The 20,618-nt window shown below is 58.6% G+C and overlaps 1 protein-coding gene and 1 long non-coding RNA gene across 3 annotated transcripts; one reads left to right on the top strand and one right to left on the bottom strand.

Moving 5' to 3' along the window:
- Positions 1-840: 840 nt before the first annotated feature.
- LOC141726770 (creatine kinase M-type-like) lies at positions 841-15,489 on the bottom strand. Its single transcript, XM_074531826.1, is given in 12 exon segments — positions 841-1,139; positions 2,463-2,521; positions 2,874-2,892; positions 3,035-3,101; positions 3,103-3,141; positions 4,490-4,613; positions 5,487-5,542; positions 5,544-5,659; positions 6,883-7,015; positions 10,336-10,490; positions 12,132-12,331; positions 15,372-15,489. Coding segments are annotated over 11 exon segments (1,140 nt in total). The 5' UTR covers positions 12,325-12,331; positions 15,372-15,489; the 3' UTR covers positions 841-960.
- On the top strand, positions 2,058-3,097 carry LOC141726771 (uncharacterized). Of its 2 annotated transcripts, none has more exons than XR_012577776.1 (3): positions 2,058-2,076; positions 2,425-2,526; positions 3,013-3,097. It is a non-coding gene; the product is annotated as an uncharacterized LOC141726771 (long non-coding RNA). The 2 variants fall into 2 exon arrangements; XR_012577775.1 differs by lacking the exon at positions 2,058-2,076 and adding an exon at positions 2,208-2,234 and having other exon boundaries at positions 2,394-2,526.
- Positions 15,490-20,618: the final 5,129 nt, after the last annotated feature.

Below are 20,618 nucleotides of genomic sequence, written 5' to 3' on the forward strand. Positions count from 1 at the left end.
AAAAATGGGAATTTGGGGGAAAAAAAGGGAATTTGGGGGAAAAATGGGAATTTTGGGGAAAAAAATGGGATTTGGAAGGGAAAAAAAAGGGGTTTTTGGGGGGGAAAAATTGAATTTTGTGGTGGAAAAAATGGGAATTTTTTAGGGGTGAAATGGGATTTGGGGGGAAAAGGGAATTTTGGGAGGAAAAATGGAATTTTTAGGGGGAAAATTGGGATTTTTTTGGGGGGAAAATGGGGGGTTGGGAAGGGGAAAAATCCGGGGGTTTTTTTTTGGGGGGAAATGGAATTTTATGGGGAAAAAAGGGATTTTTTTGGGGGAAAAATAATGGAATTTTATGGGGAAAAAGGGATTTTTTTTGGGGGAAATGGGATTTGGGATTTGAGGGCAAAAAAGGGATTTTGGGGGGAAAAAACTTGAGGTTTTGGGGGGTCAAATTTGACGTCGCCCCCTCTCCCCAAATTGGAACTCCCGATCATATTGGGGTCGTTTATGGGGGGGATTTTGAGGGGTCCCCCGGGGGTCGGGAGGGGTCTGAGGGAAATTTTGGGGTCCCCAGGAGGACCAGAGGGACCCTTGGGGGATGTGGGGGTCGCTGTGAAATTTCTGGGACCCCCAAATTTGGCGTTGCCCACCCCTCCCCAAATTGGAACCCCCCGACCGTGGTGGGGACCAGCAGCGTTTATTGGGGGGATTTTGGGGGGTCCCCCGTGGTCATGAGGGGTCTGGGGGAGATTTTGGGGTCCCCAGGGCTGAGAAGAGACTGCGAGGGGCCCCTCTGAAATTCCTGGGACCCCCAAGTTGGCGTCGCCCCCTCCCCAAATGAAAGCTCCGAGCGCGGCCGGGACCAGCAGCGTTTATTGGGGCCGCTTTTGGGGGGATTCTGGGGGGTCCCCCGCGGCGCCCCCTCCCCGTGGGAGGCGCTGGGGGCGCTCTGGGGGTCCCGCGGCGCCCCCTCCCCTATTTCTGCGCCGGGATCATGTCGTCGATGGGCTGCTTCTGCTCCAGCTTCTTCTCCATCTCCACCATGAGCTTGACGCCGTCCACCACCATCTGCACCTGCTCCACCTCCGAGAAGCCCAGGCGGTCGGCGTTGGAGATGTCGAACACGGCGCCCACCGCGGCCGTGTCCACCCCACCTGGACAGATGGACAGATGGACAGAGAGATGGGGGGTCAGTCAGCTACAGCAGCCAGGACACCACTGAGCACTCATTGACCACCCCATTGACCACTCCTGAGCACCCTCAGTGCTCAATGGTCCCACTGCGGCCGTATCCACCCCGCCTGGACAGATGGACAGATGGACAGACGGACAGGGTGGGGTCAGTGAGCTACAAACAGCCAGGACACCGCTGACCCGCCCATTGACCACCCATTGACCACCCACTGTCCATCCAGTGATTGATAGTGTCATGGTCCCACCGCGGCCGTGTCCACACCCGCCTGGACAGATGGGACAGAATGGACAGAGAGATGGGGGTCAGTGAGGCATGGATGGCCATGAACAGCCAGGACACTGCTGACCACTCACTGACCACTCCTGCTCATCCCCTGCCCACCGCGGGCCGTGTCCACCCCCGGCTGGACAGATGGACACATGGACAGATGGACAGAGAGATGGGGGTCAGTGAGAGGCATGGATGGCCATGAACAGCCAGGACACTGCTGACCACTCACTGACCACTCCTGCTCATCCCCTGCCCACCGCGGCCGTGTCCACCCTGCCTGGACAGATGGACAGAGGGACAGATGGACAGGGGTGGGGTCAGTGAACTACAGACAGCCAGGACACCGCTGACCACTCATTGACCACTTCTGACCATCCCCTGCCTGCCACTGACCCACAGCCCCCACCGCCGCCATGTCCACCCCGCCTGGACGGATGGACAGACGGACAGAGGGACAGCTGGACAGATGGGGGACAGTGAGACATGGATGGCCATGGACAGCCAGGACACCGCTGACCACTCATTGACCACTCCTGACCATCCCCTGCCTGACCCATGGCTCCATTGCAGCCGTGTCCACCCCCACCAGGATGGACAGATGGACAGACGGACAAAATCTGTCCCAGGTGGATTTTGGGGTGTCCCAGGTGCTTTGGGGTCCCACCTGTGCCGCGCTTCTGCAGGCGCTTGAGGATCTCCTGGAACTTGGGGTGCTGGCTCAGGTGACTTTGGGGGGTGTCCATGTCCCCCGCCCACCCCAGGTGAATTTTTGGGGGGTGTCACTGTGAATTTTGGGGTGTCCCCGCCCACCCAGGTGAATTTTGGGGTGTCACTATTTCCCCCCCACGTGAACTGGAGGATGGAATCATCTCCACCAGGTGAACTTGGTGATGGAAACTCTCCCACCCAGGTGAATTTTGGGATCTCCCCGCCCCCACCCCAGGTGGATTTTGGGGTGTCCCCGCCCACCCCAGGTGGATTTTGGGGTGTCCCAGGTGCTTTGGGGTCCCACCTGTGCCGCGCTTCTGCAGGCGCAGGCGCTTGAGGATCTCCTCGAACTTGGGGTGCTGGCTCAGGTGACTTTGGGGGTGTCATGTCCCCCACCCATCCCAGGTGAATTTTGGGGTGTCCCCCACCCATCCCAGGTGAATTTTGGGGTGTCCCTGTCCCCCATCAGGTGAATTTTGGGACGGAATTTCACCCCTCAGGTGGATTTTGGGATGGAATTTCACCCCTCAGGTGGGTTTTGGGGGTGTCCCTGTCCCACCCAGGTGAACTTGAGGATGGAATCATCTCCACCAGGTGAACTTGGTGATGGAACTCTCCCACCCAGGTGAACTTTTGGGATCTCCCCACCCATCCCAGGTGAATTTTGGGGTGTCCCCCGCCCATCCCAGGTGAACTTTGGGATCTCCCCGCCCACCCCAGGTGAATTTTGGGATCTCCCCGCCCACCCCAGGTGAACTTTGGGGTGTCCCAGGTGCTTTGGGGTCCCACCTGTGCCCGCGCTTCTGCAGGCGCAGGCGCTTGAGGATCTCCTCGAACTTGGGGTGCTGGCTCAGGTGCTGCAGGCGCCACGTGGACGCCGCCCGCGCAGCCCCGTGCCCAGGTTGGACGGGCAGGTGAGGATGTAGCCCAGGTGCTCCGTCCACTATGAACGGGTGCCCGGCCTTCTTGAAGATCTCCTCGATCTGGGGACACACAGGGGACACAGGGTTGGGGACGTCGGGGTGGTGGCACCTGCGGTTGGTGAGGGAACGACTGGGGAACGACTGGGGAACATCTGAGGAACATCTGGAGAACATCTGGAGAACATCTGGGGAATGCCCAGGGCACACCTGGGGTGCTCAGAGTTGTTGGTGGCACCTCAAATGTCACCTCAAGGTCCTCAAATGTCACCTCAGTGTCCTTAATTGTCCTCAGTTTTCCTCAAATGTCACCTCAATGTCCCTCAAAGTGCCACCTGTGCCCAAAATGTCACCGGTCCCCAAAGCTGTGCCTGTCCCCAAAGTTCTAAAGTTCTCCCTGTCCTCCAGATCCCCTCAATGTCCCCAAAATGTCACCGGTCCCCAATTGTCACCGGTCCCCAAAGCTGTGCCTGTCCCCAGAGTTCTCCGTGTCCCCAAAAGTTCTCCTTGTTCCCAAAATGGTACCTGTCCCCCAAATGGTACCTGTCCCCAAATGTCACCTCTGTCCCCAAATGTCACCTCTGTCTCCAGATCCCCTCAATGTCCCCAAAGTGCCACCTGTCCCCAACTGTCCCCAGATGTCCCCAAGACCCTCAGGACACCTCAGGACCCTCCTGACCTTCTTGAGACCAACACCTCCCTCCCACTGCCGCCCCTTGTCCGTGGAGATGTGACCCCAAATCCCCCAGATGTCCCCAAACCCTCCATCTCCCCCGATGTCCCCAACTGTCCCAAAGTGTCCCCAGCTGTCCCCAGCTGTCCCCAGCTGTCCCTGACCTTCTTGAGCCCCACGCAGAAGCACCAGAACACCTCCTGCATGTTCCTCCCTTCTCCATGGAGATGGGACCCCAAAACTCCTCCATGTCCCCAAATCCCCCAGATGTCCCCAAAGCCTCAGTGTCCCCAAGTGTCCCCAGGCCCACCAGGTCCCAAAGTGTCTCCAGATGTCCCCAAATGTCCCCAGCTGTCCCTGACCTTCTTGAGGCCGGCGCAGAAGCGCCAGAACAGCTCCTGCATGTTCCTCCCTTCTCCATGGAGATGGGACCCCAAATCCCGCTGTGACCCCAAAACTCCTTCATGTCCCCAAACCCTCCATGTCCCCAGATGTCCCCAAGTGTCCCCAGATGTTTCCAGGCCCTTGGGACACCTGAGGACCCTCCTGACCTTCTTGAGCCCCACGCAGAAGCGCCGGAACAGCTCCTGCATGTTCCTCCCTTCTCCATGGAGATGGGACCCCAAAACTCCTCCATCCCCAAATGTCCCCAAACCCTCAGTGTCCCCAAGTGTCCCCAAGTGTCCCCAAACCCTCCATCTCCCCCGATGTCCCCAAGTGTCCCCAGCTGTCCCTGACCTTCTTGAGCCCCACGCAGAAGCGCCGGAACACCTCCTTCATGTTGCCGCCCTTCTCCATGGAGATGACGCGCAGGTGATCCTCCTCGTTCACCCACACCAGGAACGTCTTGTTGTCGTTGTGCCTGCGGGGACACCCGGGGACATGGAGGGGACATCGGGGGGACATCGGGGGGACATCGGGGGGACATCCCCAGAGCCTCCCAGGGGCTCCAAACTGTCCCCAAGAACCCCACAGGTACCTCCAGGTACCTCCAGGTGCCCCCAGGTGCCCCAAACTGTCCCCAAGAACCCCACAGGTACCTCCAGGTGCCACAAGGTCCCCTCCAAGTGCCCCCCAGGTACCTCCAGATGCCCCTCAGGTGCCCCAAACTGCCCCCAGGAACCCCCTAAGAACTCCCCAGGTGTCCCCAGGTGTCACAAGGTGCCACCCAGGTACCTCTCAGGTGCCACAAGGTGTCCCCGAGTGTCCCCGAGGCACCCCCAGGAACCTCCCCAGATGCCTCAAGGTGCCCCCAAAACACCCCCAGGTACCCCCCAAATACCCCCCAGGTGTGCCCAGGTACTCCAGATGCCCCTCAGGTGCCACAAGGTGTGCCCAGGTGCCCCCCAGGTGCCCCCCCAAAACCCCTCAGGAACCTCCCAGGTGCCACAGGGTGCCCCGAACTGCCCCAAGAACCCCCCCCAACACCCCCCCAGGTGTTTTCCCAGGTGCCACCAGGTGTCCCCAGGTGCCCCCAAAAATCCCCCAGGTGCCCCTCAGGTGCCACAGGGTCCCTTCCAATTGCCCCCAGCTGCCCCCAGGTACCCCCCAAAACGCCCCCCAGGTGTGCCCAGGTACTCCAGATGCCCCTCAGGTGCCACAAGGTGTCCCAGGTACCCCCAAAAACCCCTCAGGAACATCCCAGGTGCCACAGGGTCCCTTCCAATTGCCCCCAGCTGCCCCCAGGTACCCCCCAAACGCCCCCCAGGTGTGCCCAGGTGTGCCAGGTGCGCACCAGATGCCGCGGGCGTCGGGCCAGTCGCGGGCCATGCCCGAGGCCAGCAGCAGCGGCGGACACGGGCTTGTCGAACAGGAAGTGGTCGTCGATGAGCTGCTGCTGCTCCTGCTCCGTCATGGCCTTCAGCGGGTAGTACTTGCCCTTGAACTCCCCCTCCAGGCTGTTCAGGGCTGCCCGGGGGCGTGGTCAGCACCTGGGCACGCCCGGGACACGCCCAGGACACGCCCAAGCCCAACTGGGACACGCCCCAAGCCCAACTGGACATGCCCATCCGGCCCAAATCCATTCCAAATTCATCGCAAATTCACCTCAAATCCACCCCAAATTAATCCCAAATATATCCCAAAACCCCACCTGGACACGCCCAGCATGGACTGGACACGCCCATCCATCCCAAATCCACCCCAAATCCACCCCTAATGCGCCCCAAATCCATCCCCAAATCATCTCAAATCCATCCCAAATCCACCCCAAATCCATCCCAAATCCCCACACTGGACACGCCCAGGACACGCCCAGGACACACCCAAGCCCAACTGGACACGCCCCAAGCCCAACTGGACATGTCCATCCAGCCCAAATCCACCCCAAATTCATCACAAATTCACCCCAAATCCATCCCAAATTCACCCCCAAATCCATCCCAAATATATCCCAAATCCCCACCTGGACACGCCCAGGATGGACCAGACACGCCCATCCATCCCAAATCCAGCCCAAATCCACCCAAATCCATCCTAAATCCATCCTAAATCCACCCCAAATCACCCCTAATGCGCCCCAAATCCATCCCCAAATTCATCTCAAATCCATCCCAAATCCACCCCAAATCCATCCCCAAATTCCACCTTAAAATCCACCCCAAATCCATTCCAAATCCATCCTAAATCCATCCCGAATTCATCCCAAATTCATCACCAATTAATTCTAAATTAATCCAAATTTCATCCCAAATCCACCCCAAATCCCCACCTGGACGTGTCCAGGACATTCCCAGGATGGACTGGACACCCCCGTTCATCCCAAATCCACCCCAAATTAATCTCAAATTAATTCCATGTTAATCCCAAATCCATCCCAAAATTCATCGCAAATCCATCGAAAATCCATCACCAATTAATTCCAAATTAATCCCAAATCCATCCCAAATCCATCACCAATTAATTCCAAATTAATCCCAAATTAATCCCCAATCCACGCAGGCCACGCCCACATTGGCCACACCAATTTAGACCACGCCCATGACCACACCCATCAACCCCACCCTCTCTGACCACACCCAATCTGACCTCAACCATTTCCTGACCACACCCAATCCAAACTCAGCCATCCAACCCCTACCCTGTCAGGCCCCGCCCACGCTGACCACGCCCCTCCAGGCCCCGCCCCTCACCTGTGACTGACAGCTTCTCGATGGCGCGGCGCTCGCCGCGGCTGCAGTGGGGGGGCAGCGAGTAGCCCTTGATGCTGCGGCCGGTGCGCACGCGGCTGCTCAGCACGTACTTGGGGTCCAGGTCCTCCCCGCCCTGGGGAACCCAAAAATGCTCCAAAATCACCCCAAAAATATCCCAAAATCACCCCAAAATCACCCCAAAAATTCCGCTCAAAATAACCCAAATACACCCAAAATATCAACCCTAAATCCTCCCCTCTGAGAGCCCCGCACTGCTCAGCACGTACTTGGGGTCCAGGTCCTCCCCCCCCTGGGGAACCCAAAAATGCCCCAAAATCACCCCAAAAATATCCCAAAATCACCCCAAAAATTCCGCTCAAAATAAACTAAATACACCCAAAATATCAGCCCAATATCAACCCCTGTGACACAGCTGCACTGCTCAGCACGTATTTGGGGTCCAGGTCCTCCCCGCCCTGGGGAACCCAAAAATACCCCAAAATCACCCCAAAAATACCCCAAAATCAGCCCAAAATCACCCCAAAAATTTCACTCAAAATAACCCAAATATACCCAAAATATCAACCCCTGTGACACAGCCACACTGCTCAGCACGTACTTGGGGTCCAGGTGCTCCCCGCCCTGGGGAACCCAGAAATGCTCCAAAATCACCCCAAAAATATCCCAAAATCACCCAAAAATCACCCCAAAAATTCCGCTCAAAATAACTCAAATATACCCAAAATATCAGCCCAATATCAACCCCTGTGACGCAGCCGCACTGCTCAGCACGTACTTGGGGTCCAGGTCCTCCCCGCCCTGGGGAACCCAAAAATGCTCCAAAATCACCCCAAAAATACCCCAAAATCACCCCAAAAATTCCGCTCAAAATAACCCAAATATACCCAAAATATCACTCAAAATATTCCCCCTGTGACACAGCTGCACTGCTCAGCACGTACTTGGGGTCCAGGTCCTCCCCACCCTGGGGAACCCAAAAATACCCCAAAATCACCCCAAAAATATCCCAAAATCACCTCAAAATCACCCCAAAAAAATCCGCTCAAAATAACCCAAATATACCCAAAATACCAGCCCAATATCAACCCCTGTGACGCAGCCGCACTGCTCAGCACGTACTTGGGGTCCAGGTCCTCCCCGCCCTGGGGAACCCAAAAATACCCCAAAATCACCCCAAAAATATCCCAAAATCACCCCAAAAAATTCCGCTCAAAATAACCCAAATATACCCAAAATATCACTCAAAATATCCCCCCCTGTGACACAGCTCTGCTACTCAGCACGTACTTGGGGTCCAGGTCCTCCCCGCCCTGGGGAACCCAAAATCACCCCAAAAATACCCAAAAATCACCCCAAAATCACCCCAAAAAATTCCGTTCAAAATAACCCAAATATACCCAAAATATCAACCCAATATCAACCCCTGTGACGCAGCCGCACTGCTCAGCACGTACTTGGGGTCCAGGTCCTCCTCGCCCTGGGGAACCCAAAATCACCCCAAAATCACTCCAAAAATACCCCAAAATCACCCCTAAAATATCCCAGAAAAACCCCAAAAATTCCGCTCAAAATAACCCAAATATACCCAAAATATCAACCCAATATCAACCCCTGTGACACAGCTGCACTGCTCAGCACGTACTTGGGGTCCAGGTCCTCCCCGCCCTGGGGAACCCAAAAATGCCCCAAAATCACCCCAAAAATATCCCAAAATCACCCTAAAATCACCCCAAAAAATTCCGCTCAAAATAACCCAAATATACCCAAAATATCAACCCTAAATCCTCCCCTCTGAGAGCCCCGCACTGCTCAGCACGTACTTGGGGTCCAGGTCCTCCCCGCCCTGGGGAACCCAAAAATGCTCCAAAATCACCCCAAGAATACCCTAAAATCACCCCAAAATCACCCCAAAAATTCCGCTCAAAATAACCCAAATATACCCAAAATACCAGCCCAATATCAACCCCTGTGACACAGCTGCACTGCTCAGCACGTACTTGGGGTCCAGGTCCTCCCCGCCCTGGGGAACCCAGAAATACCCCAAAATCACCCCAAAAATACCCCAAAATCACCCCAAAAATTCCGCTCAAAATAACCCAAATATACCCAAAATATCACTCAAAATATCCCCCCTGTGACACAGCTGCACTGCTCAGCACGTACTTGGGGTCCAGGTCCTCCCCGCCCTGGGGAACCCAAAATCATCCCAAGATCACCCCAAAAAATATCCCAAAATCACCCCAAAATTCCGCTCAAAATAACCCAAATATACCCAAAATATCAACCCAATATCAACCCCTGTGATGCAGCCGCACTGCTCAGCACGTAATTGGGGTCCAGGTCCTCCCCGCCCTGGGGAAACCAAAAATACCCCAAAATCACCCCAAAAATACCCCAAAATCACCCCAAAAATATCCCAGAAAAAAACCCCAAAATTCTGCTCAAAATACCCCAAATAAACCCAAAATATCCCCCTTGTGACACAGCTCCACTGCTCAGCACGTACTTGGGGTCCAGGTCCTCCCTGCCCTGGGGAACCCCAAAAACGGGGTCAGGGACACCCCAAAAATACACCAAAATCACCTAAAATATCCCAAAATCATCCCAAAAATATTCCAAAAAATCCTTCAAAATCCACCCCAAAATATCCTCAAAAACCCCAAAAAATCCCCCTCAAAAAATCCCCCAAAACCCTTCTGGGGTGGCTTTGTTGTGTCACCCCATGGTGGCCCTGTCACCCCTTCCCTGCGCTCCTGAGACCCTTGGGGACCCCCCAAAATTTTGGGGACCCTCTGAGATTTCGGGGACCCCTCCCAGATTCGGGGACCTCTCCCAGATTTTGGGGACCTCTCCCAGATTTCGGGGACCCCCCAGATTTTGGGGACCCCCAGACCTTGAGGTTCTCGTGGTTGAGGTTGGTGCGGTGCTTCTCTGTGGGTTTGTGGTGTCACCCCATGGTGGCTCCTCACCCCTTCCCTGCCCTCCTGAGACCTTTAGGAACCACCCCCAAATTTTGGGGACCCCCCTCAGATTCTGGGGTCCCCCAGACCTTGAGGTTCTCGTGGTTGAGGTCGGTGCAGTGCTTGTTGGTGGGTTTGTGTCACCCTGTGGTGGCTCTGTCACCCCATGGTGGCCCTGTCACCCCATGATGATACTGTCACCCCTTCCCTGACTCCCCAGATTTCGGGGACCCCTCCCAGATTTCGGGGACCCCCCAGATTTTGGGGTCCCCCAGACCTTGAGGTTCTCGTGGTTGAGGTCGGTGCAGTGCTTGTTTGTGAGTTTGTGGTGTCACCCCTTGGTGGCCCTGTCACCCCATGATGATACTGTCACCCCTTCCCTGACTCCCCAGATTTCGGGGACCTCTCCCAGATTTTGGGGACCCCTCCCAGATTTTGGGGACCCCTCCCCAGATTTTGGGGTCCCCCGGACCTTGAGGTTCTCGTGGTTGAGGTCGGTGCGGTGCTTGTCCGTGGGTTTGTAGCCGCCGTGCCTGTCCTGGATCACGGGGTCAAAGAGCTCCTTGAAGACCTCGTAGGACTCCTCGTCCCCGGCCACGCAGCCCACGGTCATGATGAACGGGTGACCTGGGGGTCAGGGGTCACCGGGGGTCACCGGGGGTCACTGGGACCAGTACGGGGCTGGGATTGTGTACTGGGACCAGTGTGGGACTGGGATTTGGTATGGGACCAGTATGGGACTGGGATTGGCCATGGGGCTCCTCGTCCCTGGCCACGCAGCCCAAGGTCATGATGAACGGGTGACCTGGGGGTCAGGGGGTCACCAGGGGTCACCGGGGGTCACTGGGGGTCACTGGGACCAGTATGGGACTGGGATTTGGTATGGGACCAGTACGGTACTGGGATTGGCCATGGGACTCCTCGTCCCTGGCCATGCAGCCACGGTCATGATGAACGGGTGGCCTGGGGACATTGGGGGACACTGGGGACACCAGGGGTCACTGAGTGTCATTGGGGGGCACTGGGACCAGTATGGGACTGGGATTGTGTACTGGGACCAGTACGGGGCTGGGATTGTGTACTGGGACCAGTATGGGACTGGGATTTGGTACTGGGATTGGCCATGGGGCTCCTCGTCCCCGGCCACGCAGCCAAGGTCATGATGAATGGGTGACCTGGGGGTCAGGGGGTCACCGGGGGTCACTGGGGGTCACTGGGGGTCACCGGGGGTCACTGGGACCAGTACGGGACTGGGATGGGGCACTGGGACCAGTACGGGACTGGGATTGGCCATGGGAATCCTCGTCCCTGGCCACGCAGCCCAAGGTCATGATAAATGGGTGACCTGGGGACATTGGGGACACCAGGGGACACTGGGACCAGTATGGCACTGGGATGGAGCACTGGGACCTGGGGAGGGGTCTCTGGCCCCATGTACGGATCAGGGGACCCCATGGGTGGGTTGAGGACCCCATGGACCATTTAAGGAGACCCCATGGTCACTTTGAAGACCCCATGGATGGGTTGAGGACCCCCTAGATGAGTTGGGGACCCCATGGGTGGGTTGGGGACACCATGGATGGGTTGAGGATCCCATTGATGGATTGGGGACACCACGGATGGGTTGGAGACCCCTGGGGTGGGCTGGAGACCCCAAGGATGGGTTGGGGACACCACGGATGGGTTGGAAACCCCATGGATGGGTTGGGGACCCCATGGATGGGTTGGAGACCCCATGGATGGGTTGGAGACACTAAGGATGGGTTGAGGATCCCATGGATGGGTTGGGGACACCACAGATGGGTTGAGGACCCCATAGATGGGTTGGGGACCCCATGGATGGGTTGGGGACACCACGGATGGGTTGGGGACACCACGGATGGGTTGGAGACACCACGGAGGGGTTAAGGACACCATGGATGGGTTGGGGACCCCATGGATGGATTGGGGACACCACGGAGGGGTTAAGGACACCATGGATGGGTTGGAGACCCCATGGATGGGTTGAGGACACCATGGGTGGGCTGGAAACCCCATGGATGGGTTGGGGACACTAAGGATGGGTTGGAGACCCTATGGATGGGTTGGGGACACCATGGATGGGTTGGGGACACCATGGATGTATTGGGGACACCACGGATGGGTTGGGGACACCATGGATGGGTTGGGGACACCACGGATGGGTTGGAGACCCCTGGGGTGGGCTGGAGACCCCAAGGATGGATTGAGGACCCCCGGGGTGGGCTGGGGAGCCCTTTGGGGACGCACCGGGGTTGTCCACGCCGGTCTGGATGACGTCGTCGAGGGTGAAGCCGCTGGGCGTCTCCTTGTCGCGCAGCTTGGCGTACAGGGCGGGCGTCAGCACCTTGGCCATGTGGTTGTTGTGCTTGGACAGGTCCGGGAACTCCTCCTCGGCCGAGAACTTGAGCTTGTACTTGTTGTGGGTGTTGCTGAACGGCATGGTGGCACTGCGGGGACATGGGGACATCGTGGGGACACCGTGGGGACATGGGGACACCATGGACACCATGGGGATGGGGACACAGGGACATGGGGACAGCATGGGGACAGGTTTGGGAACTCCTCCTCGGCCGAGAACTTGAGCTTGTACTTGTGGGTGTTGCTGAACGGCATGGTGGCACTGCGGGGACACCGTGGGGACACCGTGGGGACACCATGGAGAGACCATGGGGACACCATGGGGACAGGTCTGGGGTCTCCTGCTTAACCCAGAACTTCTGCTTGTACTTGTTGTGGGTGTTGCTGAACGGCATGGTGGCACTGCGGGGACACGGGGACACCATGGGGACACCATTGACACCATGGAGAGACCATGGGGACACCATGAGAACATCATGGGAACATCATGGACACCATGGGGACAGGTCTGGGATCTTCTCCTCAACCCAGAACTTCTGCTTGTACTTGTTGTGGGTGTTGCTGAACGGCATGGTGGCACTGCGGGGACACCATGGGGACACCATGAAAACATAATGAGAACATAATGAGAACATAATGAGAACATAATGAGAACATCATGGGGACATGAGGACATCATGGGGACAGGTCTGGGGTCTCCTGCCTAACCCAGAACTTCTGCTTGTACTTGTTGGGTGTTGCTGAACGGCATGGTGGCACTGCGGGGACACCGTGGGGACATCAGGGGGACATCATGAGAACATCATGGGAACACGGGGACATCATGGGGACACCATGGGGACAGGTCTAGGATTTTCTCCTCAACCCAGAACTTCTGCTTGTACTTGTGTTGCTGAACGGCATGGTGGCACTGCGGGGACATGGGGACATCGTGGGGACACCGTGGGGACATGGGGACACCATGGACACCATGGGGATGGGGACACAGGGACATGGCAACATCATGAGAACATCATGAGAACATCATGGGAACATCATGGACACCATGGGGACAGGTCTGGGGTCTCCTGCCTAACCCAGAACTTGAGCTTGTACTTGTTGTGGGTGTTGCTGAACGGCATGGTGGCACTGCGGGGACACCGTGGGGACATCATGGACACCATGGACACCATGGGGACATCAGGGGGACATCATGGACACCATAGGGACACCGTGGGGACACCGTGGGGACATGGGGACACCATGGAGAGACCATGGGGACACCATGAAAACATAATGAGAACATCATGAGAACATCATGGACACCATGGGGACAGGTCTGGGATCTTCTCCTCAACCCAGAACTTCTGCTTGTACTTGTTGTGGGTGTTGCTGAACGGCATGGTGGCACTGCGGGGACACGGGGACACCATGGGGACACGAGGACATGGTGGCACTATGGGGACATGGGGACAGCACGGTGACACAGGGGATTGGCAGGTGGTGTGGCGGACATGGGGGACATGGGGGACATGGAGGCACTGCAGGGACATGGAGACATGGGGACACCATGGGGACACCATGGGGACACAGGGACACAAGGACATGGTGGTACTATGGGGACATGGGGACACCATGGGGACACGAGGACATGGTGGCACTATGGGGACATGGGGACAGGCAGGTGACACTGCAGGGACAGCCAGGTGCCACCGGGGACACGGGGACAGCCAGGTGACACCAGGGGACATGGAGGACATGGGGACATGATGGCACTGAGGGGACACCATGGGGACATGGTGGCACTGAGGGGACACAGGGGACAACCAGGTGATGTGGGGGACATGGGGACACAGGGACATGGTGGCACTGCAGGGACACGGGGACAGCCAGGTGACACCGTGGGGACATGGAGGACACGGGGACACAGGGACATGGGGACACAGGGACAGCCAGGTGACACCGTGGGGACATGGAGGACATGGGGACACGGGGACATGGTGGCACTGCAGGGACGTGAGGACACCTCGGGGACACCTCGGGGACATCTCGGGGACACCTTGGGGACACCTCGGGGACACCTTGGGGACACGGTGACGCTGCATGGTGACAGGTGATGGGGGGGGACACGGGGACAGCCAGGTGCCACAGGTGACCTCGGGCCACGTGACACAGGAGGGGGGGCTCTGGGGCGTGTCCGGGGTGGGCGTGTCCTGCAGGGGGCGTGTCATTGTGGGCGTGTCCTATAGGGAGGGGGCGTGGCCGCCGCGCTCCGCTCCTTGTTCGGGCCGGGGCTATTTATAGCCCGGGGGGGCGGGGAGGGACCGGGGGGGGCTCGGGGGGGGTCCCGGTGACACCGAGGGGGGCGGGGCCCGGTCCCGGTCCCGGTTCCGAATCTTTGTCCCCAGTTCCGTCCCCAAATCCCGGTCCCGGTGACACCGAGGGGGAGCCGGGTCCCTGTGCCGGTCCCGGTCCCGAATCCCGGACCCGAATCCCGGTGCCGGTGACACCGAGGGGGAGCCGGGTCCCTGTCCCGGTCCCGAATCCCGGACCCGAATCCCGGTGCCGGTGACACCGAGGGGAGGTCGGGTCCCTGTCCCGGTCCCGGTCCCGATCCCGGACCCGAATCGCGGTGCCGGTGACACCGAGGGGAGGTCGGGTCCCTGTGCCGGTTCTGCCCCCAGACCCAAATCCCGGTGTCAAATCCCGATCCTGAATCCCGGTCCCAAATCCCGGTCCCGGTCCCAAATCCCGGACCCGGTCCCGAACCCCGCCCCCTGTCCTTGTCCCAGTCCCAGTCTCGGTGACACCGGGGACGTCCCGACCCTTTCTGAGGGTCCCGGTACCGATTGGGGTCCCGGGGGGTTCCCCCGGTGGTCCTGGGGGAGTCCCGGGGGTCTCCCGGTGATCCTGGCGGGGAGGGGTCCCAGTCCCGATTCGGTTCCTGGGGGGTCTCCCGGGGGTCCCGGGGGTCTCTGGGGGTGTCCCGGTGGTCCCGGGGGTCCCTGGGGATGTCCCGGTGGTCCCGGGGTTCTCTAGGGGGTCCCTGGGGGTGTCCCGGTGGTCTCAGGGGGTCTCTGGGGTTGTCCCGGTGGTCCCGGGGGTCTCTGGGGGGGTCCCGGGGGTCTCCCGGGTTTCCCCCACCGTTACCTGTTTGTCTCGGTCGGGTCGGGTCGGGGTCGGGCCGGTACCGGGCGCGGGGGGAGCGGTGGCACCGGGACCCCCCCGGGGCCGCTTTTATCCCTCCCGGGACCCCCCCCAGCCCCGGGGGGCTCCGGGGGGACCCCGAACCGGGCGGGGCCGGGCCCTGGCGGGGCCGCCCCCGGCCCGCGCGAGACCCTCGGGGACCCCCGGAGCCGCCCCCCGGTGTCCGGTGTCTGGCACGGGGGGGGGGCGGGGGGGGCACGCGGCACCTGCCGCCCCCCGGGACCGGGACAGGGACAGGGGCGGGACCCTCCCCCAAATAGCGGGACCACCCCCCAAATAGCGGGACAGGGGCGGGACCACCCCCCAAATAGCGGGACCACCCCCAAAATACCGGGACAGGGGCGGGACCACCCCCCAATAGCGGGACCGGGACAGGGGGCGGGACCCTCCCCCCAATAGCGGGACCACCCCCAAATACCGGGACAGGGGCGGGACCACCCCCCAATAGCGGGACCGGGACAGGGGGCGGGACCCTCCCCCAAATACCGGGACCACCCCCCAATAGCGGGACCGGGACAGGGGGCGGGACCACCCCCCAATAGCGGGACCACCCCCCAATAGCGGGACCGGGACAGGGGCGGGACCGTCCCCCAAATAGCGGGACCACCCCCCAAATAGCGGGACCCTCCCCGAAATACCGGGACCACCCCCCAATAGCGGGACAGGGACAGGGGGCGGGACCACCCCCAAATAGCGGGACCACCCCCCAAATACCGAGACCGGGACAGGGGCGGGACCACCCCCAAATACCGGGACAGGGGCGGGACCACCCCCCAATAACGAGATCACCCCCCAAATAGCGGGACCACCCCCCAATAGCGGGACCGGGACAGGGGGCGGGACCACCCCCCCCAAACAGCGGGACCACCCCCAAATACCGGGAGCTATTTAAATACCGGGGCACCGGGACCCCCCCCCGGGGCACCGGGACCCTCCCCAAATAGCGGGACCACCCCCAGATACCAGGACCACCCCCCAAATAAATACCGGGAGCTCCTTAAATACCGGGACCCCCCAAATGAACACCGGGACCACCCCCCAAATAAATATTGGGAGCCCTTTAAAAGGGTCCCATGATTTTGGGGAGGGGTCCGGATATTTGGGATCTCGGTATTTGAGGGAGGGTCCCGGTAATTTGGGAGGGGGTCCCGGTGTCACCGAGGGGGGGGGGGGGCACGCGGCAGCTGCCGCCCCCCGGGACCGGGACAGAGGGCGGGACCCTCCCCCAAATAGCGGGACCACCCCCCAAATAACGGGAGCTCTTTAAATACCGGCACCAACCCCCCAAATAGCGGGACCACCCCCCCAAATAAATACCGGGAACTCTTTAAATACCGGGGCACCGGGACCCCCCCCTAAAATTCCCGGGACCACCCCCCAAATTAACGGGACCTTCCCGAATTCCGGGATTCCCGCCCGCCAAATATCCGGCCCCTCCCCCCAAATACTGGGACCACCCCCCCCCTCCCCAAATTTCGGGACCACCCAAATTATCGAGACCCCCCCCCTCCAAAATATACCGGGATTCCACCAAATTTCAGGACCCCTCCCCAAATTTTGGGATCCTCCCTCCCCAAATATCGAGACCCCAAAATATGGAGACCTCCCCAAAATTAATTGGGGGAGGGGGGTCAGAAACTTCCAAAATTTAATGGGGTGGGGTCAGAACCCCCCAAAATTAATTGGGAGGAGGGGCGGAAAACCCCCAACATTTAATGGGGGGGGGGGGTCAGCAACCCCAAAATTAATTGGGGGGGGGGATCAGGGAACCCCAAAATTAATTGGGGAGGGGTCGGAATTAATGGGGGGGGAATCCCAAAACATAAACCCCCAAATTTAATGAGGGGGGGTCAGAATGAAAGGGGAGAACCCCAAAATTAATTGGGGAGGGCTCAGAAAACCCCAAAATTAATTGGAGGGGAGCCCAAAAATTAATTTGGGGGGGGGGTCAAAATTAAGGGGAGACCCCCAAATTTAATTGGGGGGGGGGGATTTGAGGGTGGGGGGGGCGGATCCGCTGGCTCAGGGCAATTCAAGCCGGAGGGGGGAGGGGAAGGGGGAGGGGCCCCCAAGCCCCGCCCCTTCCCCCCCCCGCCCCCCCCCGGTATTTTTAGTTCGGCTCCGATTTCCCGGGGGGGGGAACGGTGTCAAATTTGGGGGGGGGGAGGGGAGGGGAGGGGTCCCGGGGGGGCCCTGAGGGGGGGAGGGGAGGGACGGAGGGGGGGCACCCCAGGAATGACCCCCCCCAAAATATCGGGGGGAAACTGAGGCACGGGGGGAGCCCGAAAATGGAATTTTACCCCCAAAAATATCGGGGGGAAACTGAGGCATGGGGGGGCCCAAAAATGGAATTTTACCCCCAAAAATATCGGGGGGAAACTGAGGCATGGGGGGGCCCAAAAAGGGACCCCAAAATTGGAATTTCCCACCCTAAAATCTCAAGGGAAACTGAGGCACGGGGTATCCAAAAATGGAATTTTACTCCCAAAAATATCGGGGGGAAACTGAGGCACGGGGGGACCCCAAAAATGGAATTTTACCCCCAAAAATATCGGGGGGAAACTGAGGCACGGGGGATCCAAAAATGGAATTTTACCCCCAAAAATATCGGGGGGAAACTGAGGCACGGGGGGAGCCCAAAAATGGAATTTTACCCCCAAAAATATCGGGGGGAAACTGAGGCACGGGGGATCCAGAAATGGAATTTTACCCCCAAAAATATCGGGGGGAAACTGAGGCACGGGGGGAGCCCAAAAAGGGACCCCAAAATTGGAATTTCCCACTCTAAAATCTCAAGGGAAACTGAGGCACGGGGGATCCAAAAATGGAATTTTAGTCCTCAAAAATGGAATTCCACCCCCAAAAATGGAATTTTAGGCCTCAAAAAGTGACCTCAAAAATGGAATTTTCCCCCCCCAAAAAGGGAATTTTAGTTCTCAAAATGGGACCCCAAAATTGGAATTTTAGTCCTTAAAAACGGACCCCTAAAATGGAATTTTAGTCCTCAAAAATGGAATTCCACCCCCAAAAAGGGACCCCAAAATGGAATTTTATCCCTAAAAAGGGACCCCAAAAGTGGCATTTCCCCCCAGGGTATCTGAGGGGAAACTGAGGCACAGGGGGACCCCAAAAATGGAATTTCATCCCTAAAAGGGGACCCCAAAAAATGGAATTTCTGCCCCAAAAAGGGACCCCAAAATTGGAAATTTATCCCCCCCAAAAAGGGACCCCAAACATTGCAATTTTACCCTGCAAAAAAGGAACCCCAAAAATGGAATTTTAGCCCTCAAAAAGGGACCCCAAAAATGGAATTTACCCCCTAAAGCAGCTCAGAGGAAACTGAGGCACAGGGGGACCCCAAAAATGGAATTTCCCCCCCAAAAATGGAATTTTAGTCCTCAAAAAGGAATCCCAAAAATGGAATTTCCCCCCCAAAAAGGGACCCCAAAAATGGAATTTTAGTCCTCAAAAAGGGACCCCAAAAATAAAAGTATCCCCCCAAAGAGAGACCCCAAAATTGGAATTTCCCCCCCTTGCAAAAATGGAATTTCCACCCCCAAATTGCTTAGGGGAAACTGAGGCACGGAGACCCCAAAAATGGAATTTCATCCCCCAAAAGATGGGATTTCCTCTCCAAAATATCTGGAGGGAAACTGAGGCACGGGGGGAGGGAACCCCAAATTTTTTTTTTTTTGGGGGGGGGGAGGGGCTGGAGAGGGAGAAAAAAAGGGGGCGGAGCCATGGGGGGAGGGGCAATCTCGGCCTTTATTGGGGGAGGGGGCTCCAGATCCCAGTGGATCCCTGGGGGGATCCAGCCCCTCTTTGAGGGGTTTTGGGGGGCTCCAGATCCCACCTGGGGGGCTCCAGATCCCAGTGGATCCCTGGGGGGATCCAGGCCCTCTCTGAGGGGTTTTTGGGGGGGTCTGGGGGGCTCCAGATCCCTCTGGGAGCCCCTGAGAGGATCCACCCCTCCCCTTTTATCCCCACAATGGATCCTGGTGGATCCCAGGGAGGTCCTGGTTCATCCCAATGGATCCCAGGTGGGTCCCAGTGGATCCCAGTGTGGATCCCAGCTGATGTCAGTGGATCCCAGCATGTCCTGGTGTGTCCCAGTGGATCCCATGGGGGTGTCAGTGGATGCCAGTCAATCCCAGTGGATCCCAGGGTGGATCCCGGTGGATCCCAGTTGGTGTCAGGGGATCCCAGTTGGTGTCAGTCGATCCCAGTGGATCCCGGCGTGCCCCAGTGGATCCCGGGGATATCACAGTGGATCCCAGGGTGGATCCCAGTTGATGTCAGTGGATCCCAGCATGTCCTGGTGCGTCCCAGTGGATCCCATGGGGTGTCAGTGGATCCCAGTCAATCCCAGTGGATCCCAGGGATGTCACAGTGGATCCCAGGGTGGGTCCTGGTGGATCCCAGTTGGTGTCAGGGGATCCCAGTTGATGTCAGTCAATCCCAGTGGATCCCGGTGTGCCCCAGTGGATCCCGGGGATGTCACAGTGGATCCCAGGGTGGATCCCAGTTGATGTCAGTCAATCCCAGTGGATCCCAGGGATGTCCCAGGGTGGATCCCACAGGGGTGTCAGAGGATCCCAGTTGATTTTGGCAGATCCCAGTGGACCTCGGTGCACCCCAGGTATGTCCGGGTGGATCCCAGTGGATCCCAATGGACCCTGGTGGATCCCAGTTGACGCCAATGGATCCTGGTTGATGTCAGTGGATCCCAGTGGTTCCTGGTGTGGATCCCGGTGGATTACAATGGATCCCAGGGTGGATCCAGTTGTCATCAGCCAATCCTGGTTGGTGTCAGTGGATCCCAGGGCCCGGGTGGATCCCCAGGGTGGATCCCGTGGGGGGTGTCAGAGGATCCCAGTTGGTGTCAGCGGGTCCCAGTGTGTCCCGGTGGCTCCTGGTGGATCCCAGGGTCCCAATGGATCCCGGTGGATCCCAGCGAGGTCCTGGTGGATCCCATGGGGAGGGTGTCGGCCAATCCCAGTTGATGTCAGAGGATCCCAGGGAGGTCCTGAAGGATCCCAATGGATCCCAATGGACACGGGCGGATCCCAGTTGATGCCGGTCAATCCCGGTGGCTCCCGGTGGATCCCAGGGTCCCGGTGGGTCCCGGTGGATCCCAGGGTCCCGCTGGCTCCCAGTGGATCCCAGGGTCCCGGTGGATCCCGGTGGCTC

The sequence above is a fragment of the Zonotrichia albicollis genome, chromosome 39, assembly GCF_047830755.1.
Source record: "Zonotrichia albicollis isolate bZonAlb1 chromosome 39, bZonAlb1.hap1, whole genome shotgun sequence".
In the NCBI taxonomy this organism is placed as follows: Eukaryota; Metazoa; Chordata; class Aves; order Passeriformes; family Passerellidae; genus Zonotrichia; species Zonotrichia albicollis.